This window comes from Durio zibethinus, chromosome 12 (genome assembly GCF_047325235.1).
Source record: "Durio zibethinus cultivar Kanyao isolate XHJ-2024 chromosome 12, ASM4732523v1, whole genome shotgun sequence".
Taxonomy (NCBI): Eukaryota; Viridiplantae; Streptophyta; class Magnoliopsida; order Malvales; family Malvaceae; genus Durio; species Durio zibethinus.
In genome coordinates this window covers 26,571,885-26,596,313 of record NC_143173.1, presented here as the reverse complement: position 1 = coordinate 26,596,313, position 24,429 = coordinate 26,571,885, and the positions used below count along the sequence as shown (strand labels likewise).

The 24,429-nt window shown below is 35.1% G+C and overlaps 3 protein-coding genes and 1 long non-coding RNA gene across 4 annotated transcripts; 3 read left to right on the top strand and 1 right to left on the bottom strand.

The window, feature by feature from the left end:
- Positions 1-1,239: 1,239 nt before the first annotated feature.
- Positions 1,240-5,647, top strand: LOC111296007 (F-box/LRR-repeat protein 3-like). Its single transcript, XM_022889977.2, has 8 exons — positions 1,240-2,146; positions 2,481-2,606; positions 3,033-3,137; positions 3,247-3,640; positions 3,725-3,854; positions 4,061-4,355; positions 4,443-4,694; positions 5,080-5,647. Exons 1-8 carry the CDS (start codon positions 1,496-1,498, stop codon positions 5,131-5,133), a joined length of 2,007 nt encoding a protein of 668 aa, XP_022745712.2. The 5' UTR covers positions 1,240-1,495; the 3' UTR covers positions 5,134-5,647.
- Positions 5,648-6,557: 910 nt separating this feature from the next.
- On the bottom strand, positions 6,558-8,327 carry LOC111297871 (uncharacterized). Its single transcript, XR_016326230.1, has 3 exons — positions 7,921-8,327; positions 7,655-7,790; positions 6,558-6,901 (listed from the first exon to the last, which is right to left on the bottom strand). It is a non-coding gene; the product is annotated as an uncharacterized LOC111297871 (long non-coding RNA).
- Positions 8,328-10,251: 1,924 nt separating this feature from the next.
- LOC111296972 (putative protein phosphatase 2C 65) lies at positions 10,252-13,559 on the top strand. The gene is made up of 5 exons (XM_022891478.2): positions 10,252-10,640; positions 11,614-11,970; positions 12,076-12,193; positions 12,297-12,520; positions 12,856-13,559. The coding sequence occupies exons 1-5, from the start codon at positions 10,425-10,427 to the stop codon at positions 13,273-13,275; spliced, it is 1,335 nt and encodes a 444-aa protein (XP_022747213.1). The 5' UTR covers positions 10,252-10,424; the 3' UTR covers positions 13,276-13,559.
- A 1,068-nt stretch (positions 13,560-14,627) lies between these two features.
- Positions 14,628-17,853, top strand: LOC111297870 (cation/H(+) antiporter 15-like). Its single transcript, XM_022892456.2, has 3 exons — positions 14,628-14,919; positions 15,058-16,047; positions 16,155-17,853. Exons 1-3 carry the CDS (start codon positions 14,665-14,667, stop codon positions 17,385-17,387), a joined length of 2,478 nt encoding a protein of 825 aa, XP_022748191.1. The 5' UTR covers positions 14,628-14,664; the 3' UTR covers positions 17,388-17,853.
- The last annotated feature ends 6,576 nt before the right edge of the window (positions 17,854-24,429 follow it).

Here is a 24,429-nt window from a genome sequence, read left to right as displayed (position 1 = left end):
AAATAATTGGCCGATCCATACGGGAAAATGAAAATGTGTGTCGGAGAGGATTGGCGAACAAAATGGACAAATTCAAAACCCTTGGGCGGGTTTGCCACAAAATAATTGGCCGATCCATACGGGAAAATGAAAATGTGTGTTGGCGAACAAAATGTACAAATTCAACATCAATAATATCATGCCGCATCAACCTGACCTGCGCCCTTTCTATTGGTTTGACTTTGACAAGACCTTAATTAAAATAGTTTACACAAAATTGAATTTTTTTTTCTTTCATTTTGTTGTCTAAATAACATGACTGGCTCCGTCCAGCTGAATATATTACTGTTTGTATTAGGCGAATTTTGAAAAGTATTAAAAGAGGTTGCAATCGTACCCCAAAGACTAAGGGCATTTGATTCTATACCCAGTTTATGAGTCAAAGCACGGATTTTTTGGCATGAAAAATGAAAATAAAATACTAGTAGTAGAAAATCGGGCCGTACAGTTTTAAAAAAGTGTACTTTTTTACGACAGCGTAAAAAGGTCATATCCGTACAACCGAACAAAATTTTCACAACATTTTAAAAGGAAAACTGCAAAGCTATTCGTAATTTCTAGGACGCCATTAATCGCCGGAGACAAGTGATGATAGAATTTTGCGTATATGATTACAAAAGTGCGGGAAGCAAAGATCAGCGGAAGAAGAGAAGACGGGAGAGCTTGGTTGGTGTAGGCATTAACGTCATTTCATTGGAAAAGGAAAGACACGAGAAGGGCATTTTGGAACCAGAAAAAGAAATGAGAAAGCCCCTGTCCGAGTCACAGCCTTCCTGGCGTGGCGTATTTCTCAAACCTTTTTATTTTCTTATTTTGACTTTGCTTGGTTCCGTTCTTATCTGAGTAAGGCTGGTACTATCGTTTTCAAAATAAGTACGGCGAATTTTCCTACCACCCCCCACTAATGAATAGATTTTTTATTTTTTTATTGTGAAATATATTTCCATTAATAAATTAAAATAATAATAAAAAAGTAGTAGTCTGAGTGGGAAAGGGGAATAGATTTTGGTTGGGTGGTCAATATTCGTACCATCCGTCCGCACTTGAATCTGTCCTCTCCTTCCTCACATACTTCTCCACCGTATGAGTTTTTCTTTGAGAGATAGCTAACAGGACTATGACTTCTCCAATTACCACATTACCCTCCCCTACTCCCTCTTGTCCTTTGCCGTACGGATCTGTCTTTGCTCCAACTGGTCCCCGTTTTCTACTCTTTTCTTTCATTATTAATTAAAGCAAATTGGAAAAGATCTGGGTAATTTCGTCCTTACACGATACAAAAGAAATCATATGTACGAATCTCAAAGCCTATAACCGTAATTTAAACGTTCTTCCTTCTTCTTCTTCCTCACTCTCCAACCTCAAAGGCTAAAACACACACAATCTCTTCTCCCTCCCAGTTCCAGCTTGTCCCAAACTCCCAAGCTCTAAACTTTCAGGAAAAGAAAAAGCAACAATGAAGAAGCCTAAGCAAGAGTGCTTTGGAGGCTTCAGCTTTAACCCCTTTGATCTGCTTTCTGAAGAGATCATTTTCATGATCCTCGACCTTCTCAACCACAACCCTCTTGACAAAAAATCTTTCTCTTTAGTTTGTAAGTCCTTCTACGCTATAGAATCCAAGCACCGAAGGGCCCTCAAGCCCCTCCGCCAGGAACACCTCCCAGCAATCCTTTGCCGCTACCCCAATATCACCCATCTCGATCTCACCCTCTGCTCTCGTGTCACCGACACCTCTCTCTCCATTATATCCAATGCATGCGCCTCTGGTCTTCGTTCCATTGATTTCTCGAGAAGTCGCCTCTTTTCGACTTCAGGGTTGTTGAGTTTGGCTCTGAATTGTAAGAACCTAACGGAGATTGATTTGTCCAACGGGACGGAGTTGAAAGATTCAGCTATGGCAGCTGTTGCTGAAGCTAAGAGTTTGGAAAAGCTGTGGTTAGCGAGGTGTAAGTCGATTACGGATATGGGGGTGGGATGTGTTGCTGTCGGATGCAGAAAGTTGAAGTTCATTTGCTTGAAATGGTGCTTGGGGGTCGGTGATTTTGGTGTTGGTTTGATTGCTGTTAAGTGCAAGCATATTCGTTACTTGGATCTCTCTTACTTGCCTGTAAGTAATGTTTTTGTTTCGTGTACGTTCCTCTTTGATTTTTTTTTTTTGGGGTTCTATTTTCCTCTGTTACATGGGCTTGTTTGTCAAAATTTCGGTCTCAAGCTCAAGACTTATTACTCTGTTGTTGGAATTTGATTGTTGATTTGTTCTTAATTCTGTCTAGCTTATTCAATAGAGTAATTTGGGTTTTTTTTTTATGTTTAATAAGAAATTCATCGCTTGATCAAATTCTGGTAGCTTCATCTCATACTATTTTAAATGCTGAATAAGTACTTTTGGTTGGAACTTTAAAAAGGTATATTTTCTTATTCACTGCTTTAATGTTCTGCAGATTACAACTAAATGTTTATCATCTGTCTTGAAATTACAACATCTAGAAGAGTTAGTTCTGGAAGGATGCTTTGGTATCGATGATGACAGCCTTGCAGTCCTCAAACATGGATGCAAGTCATTAAAGGTATATTCTCGTGGAAAGTTGGCTAATTTTAGGGTTTCCTTTAATTATCTCACCTAGGATTTTTGTTAAAAATTATTGGATTTTACTGGTACATTTGTCATATCGGAGGACTGGGAATTGTTCCTTCTGTTCAATCCTGGGTCTCAGTTATCATTCACCTAATCTATACTTCTGTCATCTTGAAACGTGGTTCAGCTGAAGTCTGATATTATTTTTAGTATTCCTGCACTTTTTTTGTGGGTCCATATGCATCTTATTGTTGCAGTGCATAATTGGGGTGCTGAATTTGATAGTTGGTTTACTGAATTTGTTGCATGCCACACCTAGTTTGGATCTGAAGGCACTATATCGTACTGATCAAAAGCATAAAATTGTTTTTATTGAAATATTTAATTGACAAAAATCAACTTATTTTTCCTTTATCAGAGTCTTGATGTATCGACCTGTCAGAATCTCAGTTACGATGGCTTGTCTTCCCTAATAAGTGGTGCTGAAGGTCTGCAGCAACTCACCTTAGCCCATGGTTCTCCTGTAAGTCTTTCTATATGGTCATTTCTTCCCCTCCCAAACAATTTCCTATTTGAGAGTGTTTCTCTCCTACTCTTTTGTACTTATAATGTAGCGTTGGGTGATGCTTCAGGTAACTTCTTCTCTTGCTGATTGTTTGAAAAAGCTTTCCCTGTTGCAATCTATTAAATTGGATGGTTGTCTGATTACCTATGATGGGTTGAAAACCATTGGAAATTGGTGTGTGTCGCTAAGGGATCTGAGCTTAAGTAAATGTTCAGGAGTGACAGATGAAGGCCTCTCATCAGTTGTAACAAAACACAAAGACTTAAGGAAGCTAGACATTACATGTTGCCGCAAGATAACTGATGTCTCTATTGCCCAAATCACAAAATCATGCAAATCTCTGACTTCTCTCAGGATGGAGTCATGTACCCTGGTTTCCAGAGATGCCTTTGTTTTGATCGGGCAGCAGTGCCATTTGCTTGAAGAGCTTGACCTTACAGATAATGAAATTGACGATAAAGGTTTTTTGTTTTTTCTTCTTCTTTTTCTGGTATAGTTAAAACTATGATGTTATTTGATGCACTTAAGATCTCTTCTCTTTGCAGGTCTGAAATACATCTCCAGATGTTCCAAACTATCCAACTTAAAACTAGGAATTTGCCTTAATGTAACAGATGAGGGACTCATCCATATCAGCAGGGGCTGCTCAAAACTTATAGAGCTTGATCTGTACAGGTTAGCTGTTTGAGCCCCATTAAGGATTCCTTTTGTCTTTTTTTTGAACTTCCCTTTAGTTTATTAGGGATAATCTGTCACATATGTTTTGGTCTTGGAATTTTTGGTTTTGTCTCAAGCGAATCCTTAATACATATGAACTGATTTATTATTGATGCAACGAGGGAAACAATTCATGATTATCTGAACATGGCTTCTGTTTTCAGGTCTGCAGAAATAACAGATTGCGGTATTTTAGCAATTGCACAAGGTTGCCTTGATCTTGAAATGATTAACATAGCCTACTGTAAAGATATTACTGATTTTTCGTTGCTATCTTTATCCAAGTGCTCTCGGTTAAAGACACTTGAAAGTCGAGGGTGTTCTCTGATAACATCTTTAGGACTAACAGCCATTGCTGTGGGATGCAAGGAGCTTACCAAGCTAGACATAAAGAAGTGTCAGAACATTGATGATGCTGGAATGCTTCCACTTGCTCATTTTTCTCAAAACCTTAAACAGGTATGCTGCCCTCTCCTTTGCTTGGAACTTTGCCTGCAAAAGGAAAGTAGACATTCCCCACTATCTTATTCATTCTTTTCTTTGCAGATTAACTTGTCCCATAGCTCAGTTACGGACATAGGACTGTTATCACTGGCCAGCATCAGCTGCCTACAGAATATAACAATCTTGCACTTAAAGGGCTTGACTACCCGTGGACTAGCATCTGCCTTGCTGGCATGTGGAGGATTAACAAAAGTGAAACTTCAGGCAGCATTCAGATGGCTCTTACCCCACCGACTTGTTGAACATTTGGAAGCTCGTGGTTGCATATTTCAGTGGAGAGATAAAGTTCTTCAGGTAAGGTGTATGATTTTTGTTACAAAATTTGTTGCAACAAAAGTGCCTTGATTTTAACATGTGACATTTCAAACGTCATTTGGAACAGAAGATACACATAGTTGCTATACATTTCAAATGTCATGTACACATATTTTTGGAACAGAGCAAAAATAATTTTTCATTTTGAAAAATAGTACAGAAGTTGCAAGATGATTATAAGCAACTATACGTCTGTTTTGAATTTTTTCTTTTTTTTTTTGGGGGGGGGGGGGTGTGGTGGAACTTGTACAATCTTTCAATGAACAACATGCTTTTACTAACTACTAAGTCAGAAACTAAGAGAAACAAGGTTTGAATAATGGTTGTGCGATAGACTTAAGTGATTCAATTATGCAATTGACAGGTGGAATTAGATCCTAAGTGTTGGAAATTACAGTTGGAAGATCCAATGCCATAGATTCTGTTGAAGACCTTGTAGGTCAGGAGTTAGCAGCTATTATCGACAAATGCAGCTTCTAGGCATGGACTCGGGGAATCAATGAAGATATTGGGTTGTGGGCAAAGCATTAGCCTTCATGTGCTGTATAGATACACTTTCAGATTCTTGAAGATCTCTTCAGTCGAGTAAGTCAACAACTATTGCCAACAAATTAAAAGTTAAGCAAGGTTTCTTCAGGTGCCAATGTTGATGGATTTTCAAAGTGTTGGGCTTTGATGACGATACAATTGAGCTTTGTGGCTCTATGCCTTGCATAGTCGCATTTACATGGAACTTTACATAGAACTGGAGAATGTGTAAATATATATATATATATATGTATGTATGTATGTATGTTATTTAGTCCAAGGTTTGCTTGTTAATGGTTATTAGAATCAGATGATAATTTACTGAAGCTGCGTGGAGAAGAAAAGTTTCAATTATTTTTGCCTCTAAACTGTGATTATGAAAGTGTAATTGATGTTGTTGATGAGGATTTTTGCATTACTTGGCAGAAAAATTTGGATTTGAACAAGCAAGGAAAATGGATGTCACTGCGTTTTCCTCTGGTACAGAAATTGGACGCAATAATTGACTTGGTCAGGGAAAAGATTATACATGTTTAGCATTAAATTTCAAATTGGTTTTCAATTGAATGAGTCAAATGTGAACTGCAATCTCTAAAAATAACAAGAATTAACAATTGAGAAAAGAGAAAAAAGGCATTCCGAGGATGATATTAAAATAATTGTATGGCTGATATGTCTGTTATGAAGCTCGAGATGGAGAGTGATGTATGGCAGATTGAGTGCATAAGACAAACCAAATTGTGTAGAAAATAGCAGCAGTTTTGCCAAGACAATGAAAGAGCGAGAGTGATTTACAAAGAGGTTTTTCTCATTAAAAAGGATGATGCAACTGTGGATGAATAGAAATGTGAAGGTAAGGCAGAAGATGCTGAGTCATAAGAGTGGAGCTATTGGAGGGGAATTGTTTATTTGAATCATTGGCTTCGGAATGAAGTGGCTAAGCATTAATGATAGGTGGAGGCAGAAATGGAGTTCAGTCAAATATTGTAGTTAAAATTCATCTATCACGCTACATATAAGTTTGTCTCAGTTCCTCAGTCATAGCTAATGGTTCAAGATAAACTCCTTTCCCTCTTCGCTCTTCCCCTCCCCCACAAAAGAAAAAAAGAGCATTCTTCTTTGAGAGTAACTACCATATAATTCTCTTTTCATTTTCTATTGACTGTTTGTTGTGCTCCAATTTGGCCAAAAGTGAATGACTACCTTGTCTATTGATCATGCATATCTCAATCCACAATCATTCGATTAGAAGAACTTTAAGCGACAGGAAGAAAGGCAGTCTGAGGGGAAAAAAGAGAGCTATGAACACTGCTCTGCACCGGGAAAAAACAAACATATTGCTGCTCCACACAAATGTACAAATGATATATCGCATACAGGACAAATGAATGACAAATACACAAAGAATGAGTTAAGGTAGATAGTGAAAAAAAAAAAAAAAGGATAAAAAGCTAAAAGCCAAAATTAGATGTATGATTGAGTTGAAAATTTATAGCCTGAAACCATGGCTGATAAAGCCAGTGATAGAAACGCAAAGAAAGACATGCTAATAGCCAAAGCTGAGGAATTGGAGAAAATGTTGTCTTGCCCCTCTCTCTAATCCTGTTTGTCAATGGAATTGCAGACGATGTTGCTGATATCAACAGGTATGCCACTACCTGCAACTTAAACTATTTCAAAATCCTTTCCAAATATACTACTTTTTAACGGTTGGATTTATGCAATGTATACTGCAAAAAAAAAAAAAAAAAGCTTGGTAACAAATATTCATTTCCACACCAAATTAAGAGGACATGGAATCGATCCATTCTGCTCTTGTTGGGTTAAGGAACCTAAATGGTACTGTTGCCTGAAATTTGCAGCTGGCTTAGTTGGCAAAGGCATCACCATTTTGGTTAAATTGGAAATTTTCAAATCAGACGTGCCCTGTTGACTGAGACTGTACTTTAACTTTTAAAAACACGTTCCAGATTAGTTTTTAGCAGCCTTCCAAGGCTCCAACTGAACAAATTAATAGGAAAGAACCGGGAAAGAAAGAGGCTTACAGAAGGCAAATCAATCCTAGTTTAAATTTCATGCCGTACAGAGACTGTCTAGACCTCCTTATGACTCAGACAGAAGCATTAATCCTATTCCTTCATCCCAATTTGAGCACTTCGTATCCCTTTTATTTTGTGATTCTACTCACTACTTTACAATCATCAAGTATCCATCATATATAGCAGCACTTCAAGTGTAATAAAAATGATTATCATTTGCAAACATTTTCTCACTTTTGAGAGCCGGAAACTGACGTGGAATACAATAATTCTATCTGTTCTTTTTCCCGTCGATTCGTAGCAAGGAGCAACCAAACACAAGTTTTTTTAGACAGAGAGAGAGAAGTTTACGAAAGTTATGGAAAAACCAACCTGATCCCCCAAAAAGTCCACCACGGCAGATATACGTTGTTCAGCTATATGTTGCCCTTTCCAACTCTCATTCACGTGTCTCAACGCTTGTACTCCTGTGTACAAAGTCGACAGAATTGCAATTGCCAATAAATACCTGCCAAAAGAACAAAAAAAACCCAAAATTTTAACAACCCAAAATCAAATTAAACTCTAATTTCCAATTTGATATGATTGGATTTTCTATTACCTGTATTCTTCATACTAGTCAAAAATTTTCCACTTACCGTGTTTGGTGCTAGCCATGATTATTGAAGAAAGCAAAGAGAACAGCAGAGCCAATCCTCCGGCGATCAGGTACCCTCTCTTCAACAAATCTCCCCTTTTCCATCGCCTAGTAATCGCCGAGACACCGAACCCCACTCCCAGTGTTGGGTTCTCCACGTTGGTAGTGGTGTAGCAATGGTCACCGGCGATCTCGCGTGATTATTCTTGGTTGGTGCATCGTGGTCCGACATATGGGAACCGAATTTAGGAACCTGAGATTTTGAATTATTGTTGGTAAAATTAAATGAGAAGGATGAAAGGAAAAAAGAGAAAAGTGGAGAACTTTGGCGGAACAGAAAGAAAGCGGGGATTGAGAAACGTTGTTCCCGCAACTGACAGCTCACCCTTGTCCTGCCTTTGAAGCCAGGGAAGTCTTGAGTTGGGTGGTATGTTTCGTAATCATGTAATCATTAATTTTTAATAATTAAAATTTTTAGTAATATCAAATTTAATAATATTTAATTATTAAAAATTAAATATTGTTTTATTTAAAATATCAATTATTCGTATATATTATAATAATTACATAAATTAAAGATTTTAATTTTATTAAATATAATAATTTATAAAATATGAATAATATTTTATTTATTTATAATAAAATATAATTAACTTATTAAATTCAAAATATTTTTATTGATAAATAAATTAATTTATTGGTAAGTAAATTATTAAAATAAATTTATTTATTTAATCACTTTTAATAATTTAAATTTATAAAAAGATGTAGCTGCTTGCTTCATTGTTCCTCGTTATGTTTTTGTTTGAACATTTAGACCTGCAAAGAATAAATATAACAGTTTGCTGTATTTTTATTTCTTATTTTTAATTTACTCTTAAAATTTTTTACTTTACTACTTACTTTATAAAAAAATATTACATAAATAAATTTTTTTAAATTTATAATTTTTAAATATCAATTTAATATCATGTCAATTGAATGATTGACAGTTTTCTCTGCATTTTTAGCATGTAATTATTTCCGATCCAAGATTTCATACAGCTCGTTTTAGACAGAATCTCTATCTGACAAATATCTAGAAGCATGATACGTGTCTGATTTTATTTTATGAGTTTATGCTATTTAAATACCTGTAGAAGCTGGCAGTTGATTACTGACTAGTGGCATCCATCGAGAGCTGTAGTTTGCATTAAAAGTTTTGATTGCTGACCCGAAGTTTGACCTTTTTTTAATCATTCATCTCTACTCGGCTCCCTCACAAACTGTTATATGCAGATTCTCCAGGAAACATGTAGGTTGTAGCATACTCCATGAGTAGCACAAAATAGTTTGTAGTTGGAGAAGATATATATATATATATATATATATATTTATGGAGATTGCTTGAACATCTTCGAAGCTACCTCCCCCCCCCCCCCCCCCCCTTTTCATCAATTCAAGCCCCCTTCTATAATGCTTTAATGTCTCTTTTAGTTTTGGTATGCAGCGTTACATTATTTCAGCATAATTTTTACTTTTGAAGGAAAAGTACATGGGCACATTTGATCCATTTTTTGTTGTAAAAGTTAGATGCAAGAAAGGTACAATCAAAGACGAACTACATGGGTACATGAAGCAGAGCTGTGAACTTTGAATGGTAAGAAATTTTCATCCATTTTTGCTATTAGAAGACAGAAAGTCACATTAGTGGAGACTTGTAAGCTTAAAAAAATAAAAAAAGTATGAAAGATTTGTATTACTTATTCAAAGTAATCAGCATATATATATATATATATATTTATAAAATAGCCAAGGCGTAGTGAAATAAGGCTTTGAGTTAAATGATGTGGAACCCTTGTTTTGTTTTCATAGCAGATTTTATTGCTGCTTCTTTTGGTTGCATGAAAACTCTTCATTTTACCCAAGACAAGATTACCTATTTTTTAACTTACTAATAATATTTTTTTTATAATATTCAATTAAAACTAAAAATAAAAAACAAAAGAAAAAGATATAAATGGAGATGGAGGGTTATTAAGTCATTAAGCAAGTTAAGCGAAAAGAGCTGTGCATGGAAGAGTGTTTAACGTGGAGAACAAAAATGGGAAGGAAACTGAAATTTCAAAGGAGACAGACAGATACGAGGAGCTCGCCGTTTTTTATTCTTAAAATTCCATAATGGTTAGTTGCATTTTCCTATACTTATAGTAAATCGATCAATCCTGGTGTCGTAAGCAATGACTGGTTCACCCCTCGCACACTCTTCTCTAAATAAAGAAAAGCTGTTTTTTTGTTTTTTTTTTTCTTGAAGTAGCCCTTTTATATAATAATAGACTAGAATTATGGCCTTGAGTTCTCCTCCTCTGCCTCTCCATGCATTTGAATTTTGAGCCTCTTGGGTCCCCTCCTGCACCATTTCTTCTCCATTTTGGGGCTTGATTTTCCCGGAAAATTTCCGGCCATCCATAGCCTCTTGGTGGGGTACATTGGTGCTGCCTTTTTATCTTTTTTTTTCCTTTGAACATGGGTGCCTGCTGTAGTACACAAGTCAAGTACAAAGGTAGACGCCATGACGAAGACGATTTGGACGAGAAAGAAGAGGAGGGCCAACAGGAGGATCTTACGACTATTGGGCATGGTGGGGCCATTGTGAGATTGCAAGGATCCTCTTCCTACACATCAATGTACACCCGCAAAGGGAAAAAAGGGATCAATCAGGACGCCATGACCGTCTGGGAGGTGACTTTCCTACTGCCTGATTCACACTTCAATATCAAACAGTTTGGCAATTTTAATATCTTTTCTTGTTTTTATCTGTTACAATATATTCCTTTTCGTATGTTTCAAAGTCCTTCAGATCGTGATAATGGCTAATAAAAAATAATTTTATCAAAGGATTCATGGGGTCATATATGGTTTTCTTCTGCTTTTGCAATGTATATTAAGGTTCTGATGATTTCAGAATTTCCATTTTAATATTAAATTTGGTATCTATTTACACGTTTAGTGATCTTCTCCTTTGTTTGATGCATGCCCTGTTTTGCAAACACTTGATTGCATCTTCTTTCTGAAAGTGTTGCATAATTTTCGTCAGACGTTGTTAGAAAATTTCTTGACCTGTCATTATTTTGTTTGCGTGACTGTTTGTCCCTGTTTATGTTAGATTCTTTCTTTCTGTTTGCTCTTGTTATTGTTGTTGTTGAAGCTGTCATGTTATATAATGGAATTAATTAATCATCGTTTCTTCATTTCCTAAATATTTAATATTTCCTTATCTATTGATTAATCTAAAATTCAGGTGCTTATATCTTGATAGTTTGTATAAAACACCTTGCTCCGGCCAAGACCAACATTTTTTGGAAAAATTAAATTATCAGGTGAATCATAATGGTTCACCTTAGATATTAGTCTATCAGTTCTGAAGGATTGAGGACTAGAGAAGAATTTGATGCCAGATTGTCAATGGCGTATTGAATGGAGGAAGACTCCTTTCTGGTGGGAGCCGAATTTATAAACTTTGGTTTGAAAACAAACTAGTATATTATTTTTCTAGGCCAGATCAAGCATATTCCTTCTGAATCACCTACCTACACATGTTTCATTTCTTTGGCAGTGCTGTGTATCACCAAATTTGATATTTATCAGGGTTTTAGTCTGAAAATAATGGGTTAATTATTCAATGCACGAAACTAAACATTTAAAATTGATCCAGAACTTTATGGGTAAGAAGAATGTGTTCTTCTGTGGTGTATTTGATGGTCATGGCCCATCAGGTCACCAGGTTGCACGTTATGTGTGTGATACCTTGCCATTCAAGCTTTCTTCAGTCATCTCAATGTCACAACCTAATGGCTGCAAAGGTGTTGCTGCTGGAAAAAGTTCTGGTAAAGATGATAGCAGTGGTATTAACAAAGAGAGTGACCAGGAAGAGAGCAGTCATAAAGAGATCTTTTCTTCTTGGGAGGCAAGTTTAATTAAAGCTTTCGAAGAGTCGGATGAAGATCTTTGTTTGGAAGAGTCTCTTGATAGTTACTGCAGTGGTACGACAGCTGTAACTATTATTAAGCAGGTATACTGTGAACTCCAGCTAGCATGAAAGAACTTCTTGGTAGATAGTAGATACTGTTAATATAGTGAAGTAGTTTCCTGATTTTTTTTCCCTAAAACATTTCAGGATGAACACTTGATAATTTCAAACTTGGGGGATTCTCGTGCGATTCTTTGCACCAGAGACAACGAAAACCAACTCGTTCCTATCCAACTCACAGTTGACTTGAAACCTAGTATACCAAGTGGGTGTTTTCTATTCTATTCTATTCACATAGCCTATCAAACCATACATCTAAGTGATATTTCCTTTCTCTCTTTGTGTGTGTTTCCTCTGGTGTTACTTAGGTGAAGCTGAAAGAATCCTTAGGTGCGGTGGCAGGGTCTTCGCAATGGATGAAGAACCAAATGTACCAAGAGTATGGATGCCCAAACAAAATTGCCCTGGTTTAGCCATGGCAAGGGCTTTCGGGGATTTCTGCCTGAAGCATCATGGTCTTAGCTCAATTCCTGAAGTTTCTTATAGAAGGCTTACAAGCAAAGATGAATTTGTAGTGTTGGCAACTGATGGGGTAAGAAAGCAAGTTTTGACAAATATCTTCTGTTAGAACAATATTAAATTTGTTGTTAGTATTATTTGATTCTTAGATGGACTTTAGGTATAAAAAGCATAAGATTCTATGACCGGTAAATTAATGGTTGAAAATGACAGTTTTGTTCTAAAGAAACTATCCTTCTAGCACGCATAAGATTGTATGGAGAAGCTTAATACAACTGTTTGTTGAATAAATCTGATTATCCCCTCCCTCCCTCCCACCCCCATAAACAAAAATCAGTTAAGGATGTAGCCTGTTGCTTGACTTCTAGCTTACAAGAACTTCTGAAAGTTTGACATCAAATTTTGCAGGTATGGGATGTGCTAACAAACAATGAGGTCATACGAATAGTTGCTTCAGTAAAAAAACAATCCATGGCAGCTAAAATTTTGGTTTATTATGCTGTTCAAGCATGGAGAACTAAGTATCCAGGTTCCAAGATAGATGATTGTGCAGTCGTATGCTTGTTCCTGAAGAAGCGACCATCATTATCAAGATCCTTGTCTGACATGAGCAAACACAGAGGAAGTCATCTAGACATTGCAGATTCTAACATTTCGAAAGGCAAGAAAACTGAAGAAGGAGAAACTGTTATAAATTGCGATATTACCGTGGACCCAAAGGCCCTTGATGAATTAAATAGAGTAAATGCTTATATGAAGCCTTCTCGGCTAGGCAGTTTGAGTAGGAGGAAAACATCCAAGGATTTTGGAGGAACCGAAGCTAAATGAGTTTCAAAACTTGAGAATGGGGTTTTGCTGGTATTGGCGGCATTGCGAATTTTATAAAATTATTCAATGTGTTTGAAGTTAATATTATGGAGGGCTTCGACTTCCATTTATAATAGTCTGAATTTGATGAAAAATTGAACGGAAACTCTTATCACTTTAGTCTGATGATCTTGTTCACGATATGAGTGGATTTTGGAGGTTTCCTATACCCAATTGTGCTCTGGGAATTATGATTTTTCTTTCTTCTAGTATAAAATTAAAATTGGGGATCATTTTACTTCTCCCATCTCTGAACTCTGAAGAAAGTCATTAACAAAATTCTCCAATCGTAAAATTACTTCCAACCAGCTCCACACTCTTCTATTCTAGCACAATATATAGATCGACCTGGGCTAACCCAAGTTAGTGCGGGCCATTCATTAATGTTGCATGTATTAATTCCTGTGAGGATGTTGCATCTGAAGCACCCTTTCCATTTGACTTGAAACCTGAGAGTGACTTCAATTCCACTGATATCAACTCCAGCAAATCAACATCATCCGATATACATAATATTGTTCCCAAAATTCCATTAGATGCGGTTCAACAGCAAGCCCGCGAGACAATGGATTAAGATCAAACTTGTTTAAACCAAATAAAAACGACGCACGCAGTTGAACTGGTGTAAATCTAAGAATTTATTTATTTATTTTTTTATATATAGATGATATGGGGATTTTCTATGGATTTGATGTTACATATCCATATCCACTCCACCTCATGTTCAGAAAAAGTTTTGTTTCAGTCCAGTTTTTCTAGCACTGTTTTCTTATTTAAGGAAACTTTTAAAGCGGGCTTTATGTCATTTGGAATTTTGTAGACAACTTAATCAAAGGTTGTCAACTAAGATACTGCCTTCGACAAAATCATGAAAAACTTTCTATATATGGAGGATATAATTCTCATCTCTTCATTGAAATTAACCAATGATTGCGAATATTCTTTTCATTATGTGCGGCGTTTGAGATTGGTTGTTTTAATTATCAACAACATCAAGAGAGAGTGAGTATCCGACATGTACCAAATGCAAGACAAAGAGAATATCCAACCATTTTGAGATCTAAGGCCTCTAATTTATTATTGAATGATGCTGGATTCACGGTCATTTGGTCAAATTTAGGAAAAAAGAGAAACGTGCAAGAGGCCGCTTATTTCTCTTGTCCATGACGATGAAAAGGCAGTTGAACAACCACCAAACTCACCGTAGATTCTCCTGAAAAATATTTACTTGCGCCATGCATGGTTTCTCCCTTTTCTCTGCTTAATCAATTCTGATAAATATATCCGATCCTATTCTATCCTATCCTGTTTATCTCCTGTAGCTTTCTACTAACTGCAAGCCAAGAATTAATGAATTTGTCTTATTATGACCCCCGAGTAGAGCTGTTAACATTGACTACACCCATCAATGCGACTCAAGCCTTTACATTTGGGTTGCCGGCAAAAAATGTGTCAGCTATCTGCATTACCCTCAGTTATTTACATGATAGAAGGATGTGGGCATCGGCTTTCCTGTTGCAGCTTACCTTAGCTTCCTCTCTCACTACTGCCTGCAAGTTTCTTCTCAAGCCTTTTGTCCAGGCTAGCATTGTCGGTCAGATCATGGTAAGCTCCCTCTTTAGTTTTGCATTTAACCTTGATCATTAAATTTCTAGACAAATGCAGATGTGGTTACCGAATTTTCTGTTGGAAAGAAAAGAAAAAGGAAATTATTATAGCTGGTCCGTTATTTGTTGATCGCAGGGTGGCATTATGGGAGGCCCATCAGGTCTTGGACACAACCTAGAAGTAACGCTTCCATTTAAGAGCCTATATATACTTGAGACGTTTGCCTCTTTTGGATGCATATTGTACGTATTCCTTGTGGGAGTAAAAACGGATGTAAGCCTGATAAAACGTACAGGAGAAAAAGAATGGAAGATAGGCGTCTCAGCTTTCATATTCCCCATATTAGCGGGCATTCCTGCTTGTTTCTTTCTAAAACGAAATCTTGGCATAGACCACGAATTGCAAAGCATGTTAGTAAATGTCTCGTTTCTGGCTTCTTCATCCACATTTCATAGCATTGCTTGCTTTCTCGACGATCTTAAACTCCTTAATTCCGAACTTGGTCGCATCGCCCTGCCCTCGTCTATGGTTAGCGGGGCTATAAGTTATGTTGCAATGGGTATTCGTATTGCTAGGTCGAAAACAAACTTGACTCAAGGCGGGTATAGAAGAACTGTCTCCGCAATCTGCCTGATAATTTTCATTCTTTGTCCTCTCCGTTACCTACTGATTTGGATAATCAAACGAACTCCAGAAAGAGAACGTGTTAAAGAATCCTATCTGGGTTTCATCGTCCTATTGGTATTGGGAACTGCATTCGCTGGTGATGTAGTTGGCATACATGCCTTAACTGGACCTGCATTGTTGGGCTTGGTATTACCGGATGGATCCGCTTTAGCAGCTAGCCTCATGGAAAAGGTTGAGGCCTTTGTTACCTTCATAATAGTGCCGCTCTACTTTCTTTCTTGTGGTCTGTTTACGGACTTGCGCAGCATAAGTTCTAGTGCTTACTTTGCAGTTCAGTTTTTAGCGGTCCTTAGTTTCTCAGCTAAATTTCTTGGAGTCACCTTGGTTTCTGTCTTCCTCTGCGACTTTGCTCTCAAAGACGCTATTATTCTTGGCCTCATGTTGAGCGCAGTAGGAGTTTTGGATATCCAATATTATCGCCGAGGTATTGAGTATGGGGTATGAAAATTTGACCAAAAAATCACTTCAAATTATTAAGTTTCTTTACATGTACAAATACATATAAGAACAACGTTATTATAGCATTAATTGTGTTTTGAATGCAGCTAATTGATTACCGATGTTTCGGTGTTCTGATCACATCAGGCATGATAATAGTAGGATTCATCTCATTCGTGGTGAAAGCACTTTATGATCCTTTTGCAAGGTACATTGCTCATGAGAGACATACAATACAACACTTTCCCAACAATGTAGAGTTTCGAATCCTGGCCTGTATTCACAGTCAAGAATACGTCCCCAGCATCATCGACCTCCTCGAGGCCTCCAATCCTACAAGAGAAAGTCCGATATGCATCTATGTTCTTCACCTTATCGAGCTCGTTGGCAGGGTTTCACCTTTGTTTGTTCACCAATCCCTGGGAGCACATTATCCTCATGATCACCATCAACATCACCGCAAACATGCGAACTCGGTTTGCAAGCCAAGTGAAAATATCATCAATGCCTTCAGAATCTTTGAACGAAATAATAATTCACTTGTAACCTTCCAAGTCTTCACTGCAATTTCTCCTCGGGCAACCATGCACAATGATGTTTGCATGTTGTCGGTTGATAAGAGGACACGTCTCATAATCATCCCATTCCATATAAAATGGACAGGTAGTGACATAGCGACAGAATCACCGGAACTTCGCAGTGTCAATCTCAAGGTAATAGATACAGCCCCTTGCTCTGTTGGAATTCTTATTGATCGAGGCAGTAAAGGAGGCCCAAGATCTGTTCAAGGATCTTGGTCCCTTTATCGCGTCGGTGTATTCTTCATTGGAGGACCTGATGATCGTGAAGCAGTGTCATATGCAACACGTATGGCAAAAAATCCACGTGTAACGGTGACCGTAATGAGACTTATTGCTTTCTTGGAGATTGTTGATAATAATAATGAGGAGAAGAGGCTAGATAGTGTAACTATCAGTAATTTTAGGCAAACAAATGCGACGGGAAACAGAGCTGTGTACAAAGAGGAGATTTTGACGGACAGTGCAGAAGCATGTCACTTCTTTCGTTCAATAGAGAACGAATTTGATTTGATATTGGTAGGAAGGCGAACGGAGTCGCCACTCCTACTTGGATTATCGGATTGGAAAGAGTACCCAGAATTGGGATTGATAGGGGACTTGTTGGCATCCCAGGATTTCAAAGGGAAGGTTTCAATCCTAGTGGTACAACAACATATAGTAGAGTCGAGGATCATTCTAGATCAGAATAGCAATCAAGAAGAGGACCTTTTACATCAAAATTCAACTACTGCTATTAGGCGCTCTGAAAATATATGGTAGATCATATATATATATATATATATGAGTGTGTGTGTGTGTGTGTGTGTGTGTGTGTGTATGTATGGGCCATCCGGAATGTAGCCAGAATGCATGGAATATTGGAAGATTCAGATTTCATGCCAATATTCACCTGTAGCACCCCTTGAAGGCATTATCTAATTGGCAAAGACAACGCTTCAAATTAAGCTGATCTAATCAAGAATGCAATGCATGGTGACATGACATCACAACAACTGTCGATATCTCCACTCACTGGAAATTTTGAAGAGACGAATTTTGCTTTATTTGCCTCAAGCAACAAGAATAGCGAGCTTTATTTTTTTCAAGTAGAATATATAATTTCTAAATGTGTATAATGGACCAACATATGTTGTTTGAACTTAAGATCAAGATATATGTGACCGGAGCATGAAACCCTCTCACCTGCTGCAATTATTGCCATCAATGCAGATTTTTAACTGTCGTCATTGCTGATATTTTGAATTTGCTAGCTAGCTAAGGTTTTCTGTAAAGGATCAGACATTTTGGCCTGCAAACTGCGCTAGGAAACAGGACTACCACAGCTACTCATAACAATGAATCAATAGAGAGCAATAATAGATGAATTTCTTGTTTTATATATTAGAAATGAATGTTTTTTAAAATGTTTCAAAGTATTTTTTTTGTAAAAGACAAAAAGGTTAGAAATACTGTAATTACATAAAATTTAAATGTGTTGAAAGGTGAAAATAAGCCTTTAAATTGAAAAAAAAGAAAAAAGTAAGAGCAACTGGCTATCTTATTAATTACATTTTGCTCATCAACTATCGGATCAGATTTTGAGAAAAAAAATAAGCATTGTCGGTAATTTTCTTACCTTAGTGTTCCCATGGCATAAAAAAAATGCTTTGCACAATCTCTCTTTCTAACAGTCTAACTGCTATTTTTTAAAATTAAAAATTTTGTTGAACGTGATATTTCATTTTAAAAATAAAGATGCTTCATCAATGAGATGTTCATTCGTGAAGGGATATTTTAAACACAGAATTGATATTTATAAATACTTTCATCAACACTTATGTAAGCACCTTATTTTATTTGAGATTTTTTGGACTATTATGTAAACATCTTATTTTATTCGAGATTATTTGAAGGCTTTTGTTAGTTTGAATTCGATTTTGGACTTAACCTCTTTAGATTTGAATTTAGCATTTGGATTAGATAAGGCCATTTGTAATTATTTTATTTTTATTAGTATTTTGTAGGAAAATAAATAAAAAGAATAAAATAAAAATAAATCAAGTGATAAGGTTATGTGTTTGAAATTTGGAGTATTTGATTAAATTTTTGAAAATTTATTTTTTTAACTCAAAATTCACATTATAGGGGATAGGATGCTCAGTTTTTTTTTTTTAATTGAAATTCTATCTTCATCATGTTATTTAAACCCTTGTTCAAGAATCAAAAGGGATAAAGTCAAAAAAAAAAAAACCAAAGTTAAGGAATCAAAGCAAATAAATCTTTTGTAATCTATTTGTTCCACATTAAGTGTTTTAATGGTTAGACAAATAAATCTTTCAATACATTGTTAGAGGTTTTGAAACTTGCTCTGCCGAGGGTAATACATTACCAAGGTCTTATCAAGAATTGAAAAAGATGATTTCTACTTTAAGTTTAGGATATAAAAAATTCATGCTTGTCCTAATGATTGCATGTTGTTTTAAAAGGATAAGGCAAATGAAGAAATATGTTCAAAATGTGACGTTTCTAGGTGGAAAGAGAGTTTGAATGATATAGAAAACAATCCCTATGATATAGTGCAAAAAAATAGTTGCTAAGATTATACGTTGATTTTCTTTAATTCCAATACTACAAAGGTTATTCATATCTTCAAAAACTGCTCCCTTGATGACTTAGCATGAATATGAGCACATTAAGGATGGACATATAAGACATCCTGCAGATTCTCTAGCATGGAAAGAATTAGATTTTTGATATCCTGAGTTTTTTTTTTTACCCTTGTAATATTTGCTTGGGATTAGCTTCTGATGGCTTTAACCCTTTTAAAACTATAAGTGTGACACATAGCACTTGACTTATTATATTAATACCTTATAACTTGCTTCTATAGATATGCATGAAATAACCAAACTTTATTCTTTTTCTACTTTATTCCTAGTCCAAAAGGTCTTGGAAACAATATAGATATATACCTACAACCTTTGATAAAAGAGTTATAGGAACCTTGGGAAGTTGGTGTTCAAACTTTTGATGCCTTAAAAAATTAAAACTTTCAACTGCGTGCAGCATTAATTTAGACCATTAACGACTTCCCTGCATACACCAATTTATTTGGGAGAAGTACTAGATAAGAGTATGTATATCCTTGCTATGGATTTGATACTGCATCAAGTGATTACAACATGATAAAAAGTATTATTACATGTGCCATCGTAGGTGGTTGCAACCTAATCATAGGTTTCGGAATGATAAAAACGTATTTGATTGGATTTGAGAATTTAAAAGTGCTCTTTCACCACTATTTGAGAGTGAAGTGTTGAGATAGCTGGAACAATGGAATGGTAATGAAGATAGGCCATGAAAGAAGAAAATTATTTTGTTCACATTACCTTATTGGGAACATCTTCTATTGCGTCACAATCTTGATGCGATGCATATAAAAAAGAATGTTTGTGTAACATTCTTGGTACATTGATTGAGCAAGAAGAAAAGTCAAAAGATAACTACAAAGCGTGACTTGACCTTGTAGATATAGGTATAAGAAGTGTTCTTCATCCAGAGACTCATCCAAGCATTAACACCTAATACTTGTCTCAAGCTTTATATCAAATGAGCTTAATTGAAAAAAAATTTTTTTTAAAGATTCTCAAAGAAATGAAAACTCTAGATGAATACTCTTTAAATTTCTCATGTTATGTGCAACTTAAACAACCAAAGCTAATAGGGCTCACAAGTTATGATTGTCATCTCTTAATGCAAGAGTTTCTTCCTATAACAATACGATGGTCTTTACCTAATAAGATGTGCTTAGTTTTTATTGATTTGTGTACCTTTTTTAAAAAACTTGTTCTAAAATTCTCGAAGAACATAAACTTGAATTACTTAAGTCTCGAGCTACATCAATTTTATGTGAAAATGAGAAGATTTTTTCTCCATATCTTTTTTCATAATAATGGTAAATTTAACTATCCATTTGACAAATGAAGCAAAAATTACTAGTCTAGTCATTTATCAGTGGATGTATCCTATTGAAAGATATATCTTAAAGTGTTATAGATTTTTTTACTTAAATTTCAACTAGGATATTTGCTAATGATTTTTTTTTATTGAACTTCTATTTATATAGGTTTCATCTTACTCTTAAATCATATGTGCACAATAGAGCTTGTCCTGAAGGTTCAATTACAGAAAATGTGCTTAGCAAATGAATGTATAACTTTTTGTTCAAGATACTTTGATGGGATGAAAGCTGTTTTTAATCGATCCATCCAAAATGAAAATAAGAATCTCTTTATAGAATAAGAAATATCCATTCTTTCTATTATAAGAAGACCGTTGTGAACATTAAAATGTAAAGGCTTTAATGTTAACAAGCGTAAAAGGGTCTTATGAATTGTACTTGATGCTATAACTTTGGTTCAAGTACATCGATATGTGCTATTTACTTCTATTGAGGTTGCTCCTTTTATAAAGTTATTTAATTCTATTGAGGTTGCTTCTTTTATAAAGTAAGATCATTTATCTACATGCGTATTATACTTAATAATTTTTATATTGTATAGTCTTCTAAGAATTTTTTTCATGTAGAAAATATGAACAATTTATTAAGAGGCATAATCAATCTCCATGGTTTACGCCATATGAGATACAAAAGTTACAAAGTGAAATTTTTCATGATTGGTTTCATGATCATGTAAGTCACACATCATGGTTTGGAATATGTAATTAACGTTTTTATAGTTAGATTATTATTTTAACCAAATATAAAATTAAAGAGGTTGTCAATTTGGATCAACAAGGAGATGCAAATATCACAGATTAACTTAAATGGCTTGTTCATATTCCAATTGATACTGTTAGAAAATACACTGGTTATATTGTTAATGGTTTTAGATTTCATACCAAGGTACATGAAAGATACTTGAAAACTCAAAACAGTAGGGTTATTGTAATAACCAAAATGATGAGTTATGCCAGTACAAAAGATGCATAACTTATTGAGGTAAAAGTTAACTATTATGAGATTTTAAAAGATAACATTTAGTTGAATTATACTGGTAGAATGAAAGTTATATTATTTAAATATGATTGGATTGATAAAAATAGAGGTTATAAGAAGGATAAATTTGATTTTACTATTGTGAATTTTTCACATCTAGCTCATAATGAAACTAATTTGGTTCATGATCCTTTTATCTTGGTATCACAAGCTAAGAAAGTTTTTTATGTAAAGGATAAAAGACATAATGGTTAGGTTCTTGTCACACATACAAAACTTAGAGATATATTTGATATAAGTGATGAACCATCCTTATATAAAGAGCAAGGGAATGGAGAAATCTATGTTGAATTTGATGACATATATGGTACTTCAAATTAGGCTAGATGTGAAGTTGATGATGAAAGAATGGAGGTCACACTAGAGATGAAAAATGAGCATGTAGAAGAAGATCCCATAGATGAACATAATGGGGAGGACATTTTTTAATTCTATGTAATAGTTTAAATTGTTGTTAAAGTTTTGCAATGTAAGACATAGTTCACTAATATTTTATTTTTGTGTTACTAGCTTGAATTACTTAATTTTGTGTGATCATGTAATATATTAAATTGTACTTGGTGCTTATATGGTTTGCCACTATCAAACTCTCTGTTATATTGTACTTAGTATATTTTATGTATTATTGACTTGAGGTGGCAAAGTGTAGACAATTGAATATCACTAGGGTAAATCGTGCCTCTAGTTCTCAACTATAAACACAATATGAAGAACAACATGTGCTTGTAGATCCAGAAGCTTCACAACATGAACCTCTACAAGAATCTTAAGAACCAATTTCTCAATCTATAAATAATGAAGATCAAAATGAATAATTTGAACATAATTCAGGGATAAAAACACTATATTCTGTTAGTACAATTCTTTATATGTTATAATGTTATACAATTACAATTTTTAATGAATTTAATTACTTTCTTTACACATAATTTTTCTATGTAGGAAATGTTCAACATAAAAAAGCTTAAGGTCCTACACGTATGGCTAATATTTAGGATTTGAAAGAATGACAACATGTTGTTAAAGTCAATGATGATGCTATACCTATTGGTGATGAATCTTACTCTTTAACTCAATTCATTGGTAGTATGGTGAGAATGCCTAGCTTTGCACCAATTAATTAAACAAGTTGGCATAAATGTCAGATGATAAAAAGGAAAAAATGTGAAAAACATTAGAAGTATCAATACGATAATATTTTAGTTGCTACCTAATGCCATGACAATGATCTTTTAGTTTCTAGTTAATAGTAGCAATTCATATAATATATATTGATATTTTGTTTTCAATTACCTCTTTCAAATTGTAGTCAAAGTTTGAATTTCACAAATCTGATTCTGATGAGCTCGTTGATGAAAAAATATTTCAAAAAATTAAGTCTTGGGCACTAAGAAACATGGGTGCTAAGTGGAGGCAATGGAAGAACGAATTGAAGTCTAAATTTTATGATGAACGCAAGACACCGAAGGAAATGGCTACAAAGGTTAATGATTCTCGAGTAGACAAAAATCAATTTTTGTTTCTTGCTACACATTGGTTGACTAATAAAGCGAAGGTAAATATTTACAAAATATACTATTTACTTTTTTTTAACACTATGATAATAATTACAAAGTTATTATAATATATATTTTTTTATTCATTTGTTTAAAGGAACAAAGTGAGACAAATAAAACAAATTGCTCAAAATTAGATGAGCCTCATTGCACAAGGACAAAATCATTCTCAATGATCATTCAAATCTTGATACATATATCAATTTTTCTTGTCACACTCAATTAAATGAATATGAAATTTATTTTTTATACGTGTGATTTTGATATTACAGTAATTAATATTGTACCTTTATAAAAATAAGAAGCTAATGGAATTTCACCATCACGTGCTGAGGTATATATTCTTTCTGTACACGTAAAGATGAAAGTGTTGTGAATGACAAGGTAGCTGAAATTATGGTATTTAATTTTGTCATCACATGTTTTTACTTATGTTTAATTTCTTTATACTAAAATGTTTGTTTACAATTTTAAAAACTCATGAAACAAGGTTTGAACGAAACTAGTGCTCAGAATTCTAAAATGAGTTTATGAAAAGATTATGTTTATTCAAAAGTTAAAAGATCAGAGACAAAAGGGCGTGTTTGTTACATGGGTATGATATCTACTTCATCTAAACAATATGATCTTTCATTTTCTGAATTGATTTAGCATAAAGAAGATGTACAAGAGTTGAAGGCTGAAATTAAAGACTTGAAAGAAACTTTAACTATTGTTTTATTGGCACTTAAAAAATAATTTTCTAATGAGAATATGGATATCTTGAATACTGTTACTCACATAGTGAATAAAGAGATATATATAACATCTATTTTAGTTTATATATATGTAAATTATTATCTTACTCATGAATCTTGAACCTTATTAAAATTTCTTTTGAATTAATTTTAGGTTTCTGATGCTAGTGTCACGCCCTGGACGGACGCACCAGGCACATCAGGCACACTGGCACGCGAGCCAGAGGTTGAGGTCCGCACACCAGGCACGTTGGCGGGTATTTATGCTCAAGGCCTAGGAGACAAGGCCAGAATGCCCGCCCAGCTTGCAGGCCAGCCCGTGAGGCCAAGGCCTGGCTTGCAAGTTGCCCGTACCACATCCAGAGGAGCCCAAGGTGAGAGATACGCAAGTGAATCTTCTGAAAGCTTGCAGGATCAGCAAGAGCCTCCTGGCAGATTTGGTTGACCCTAAAATTCAAGAATTAGAATCC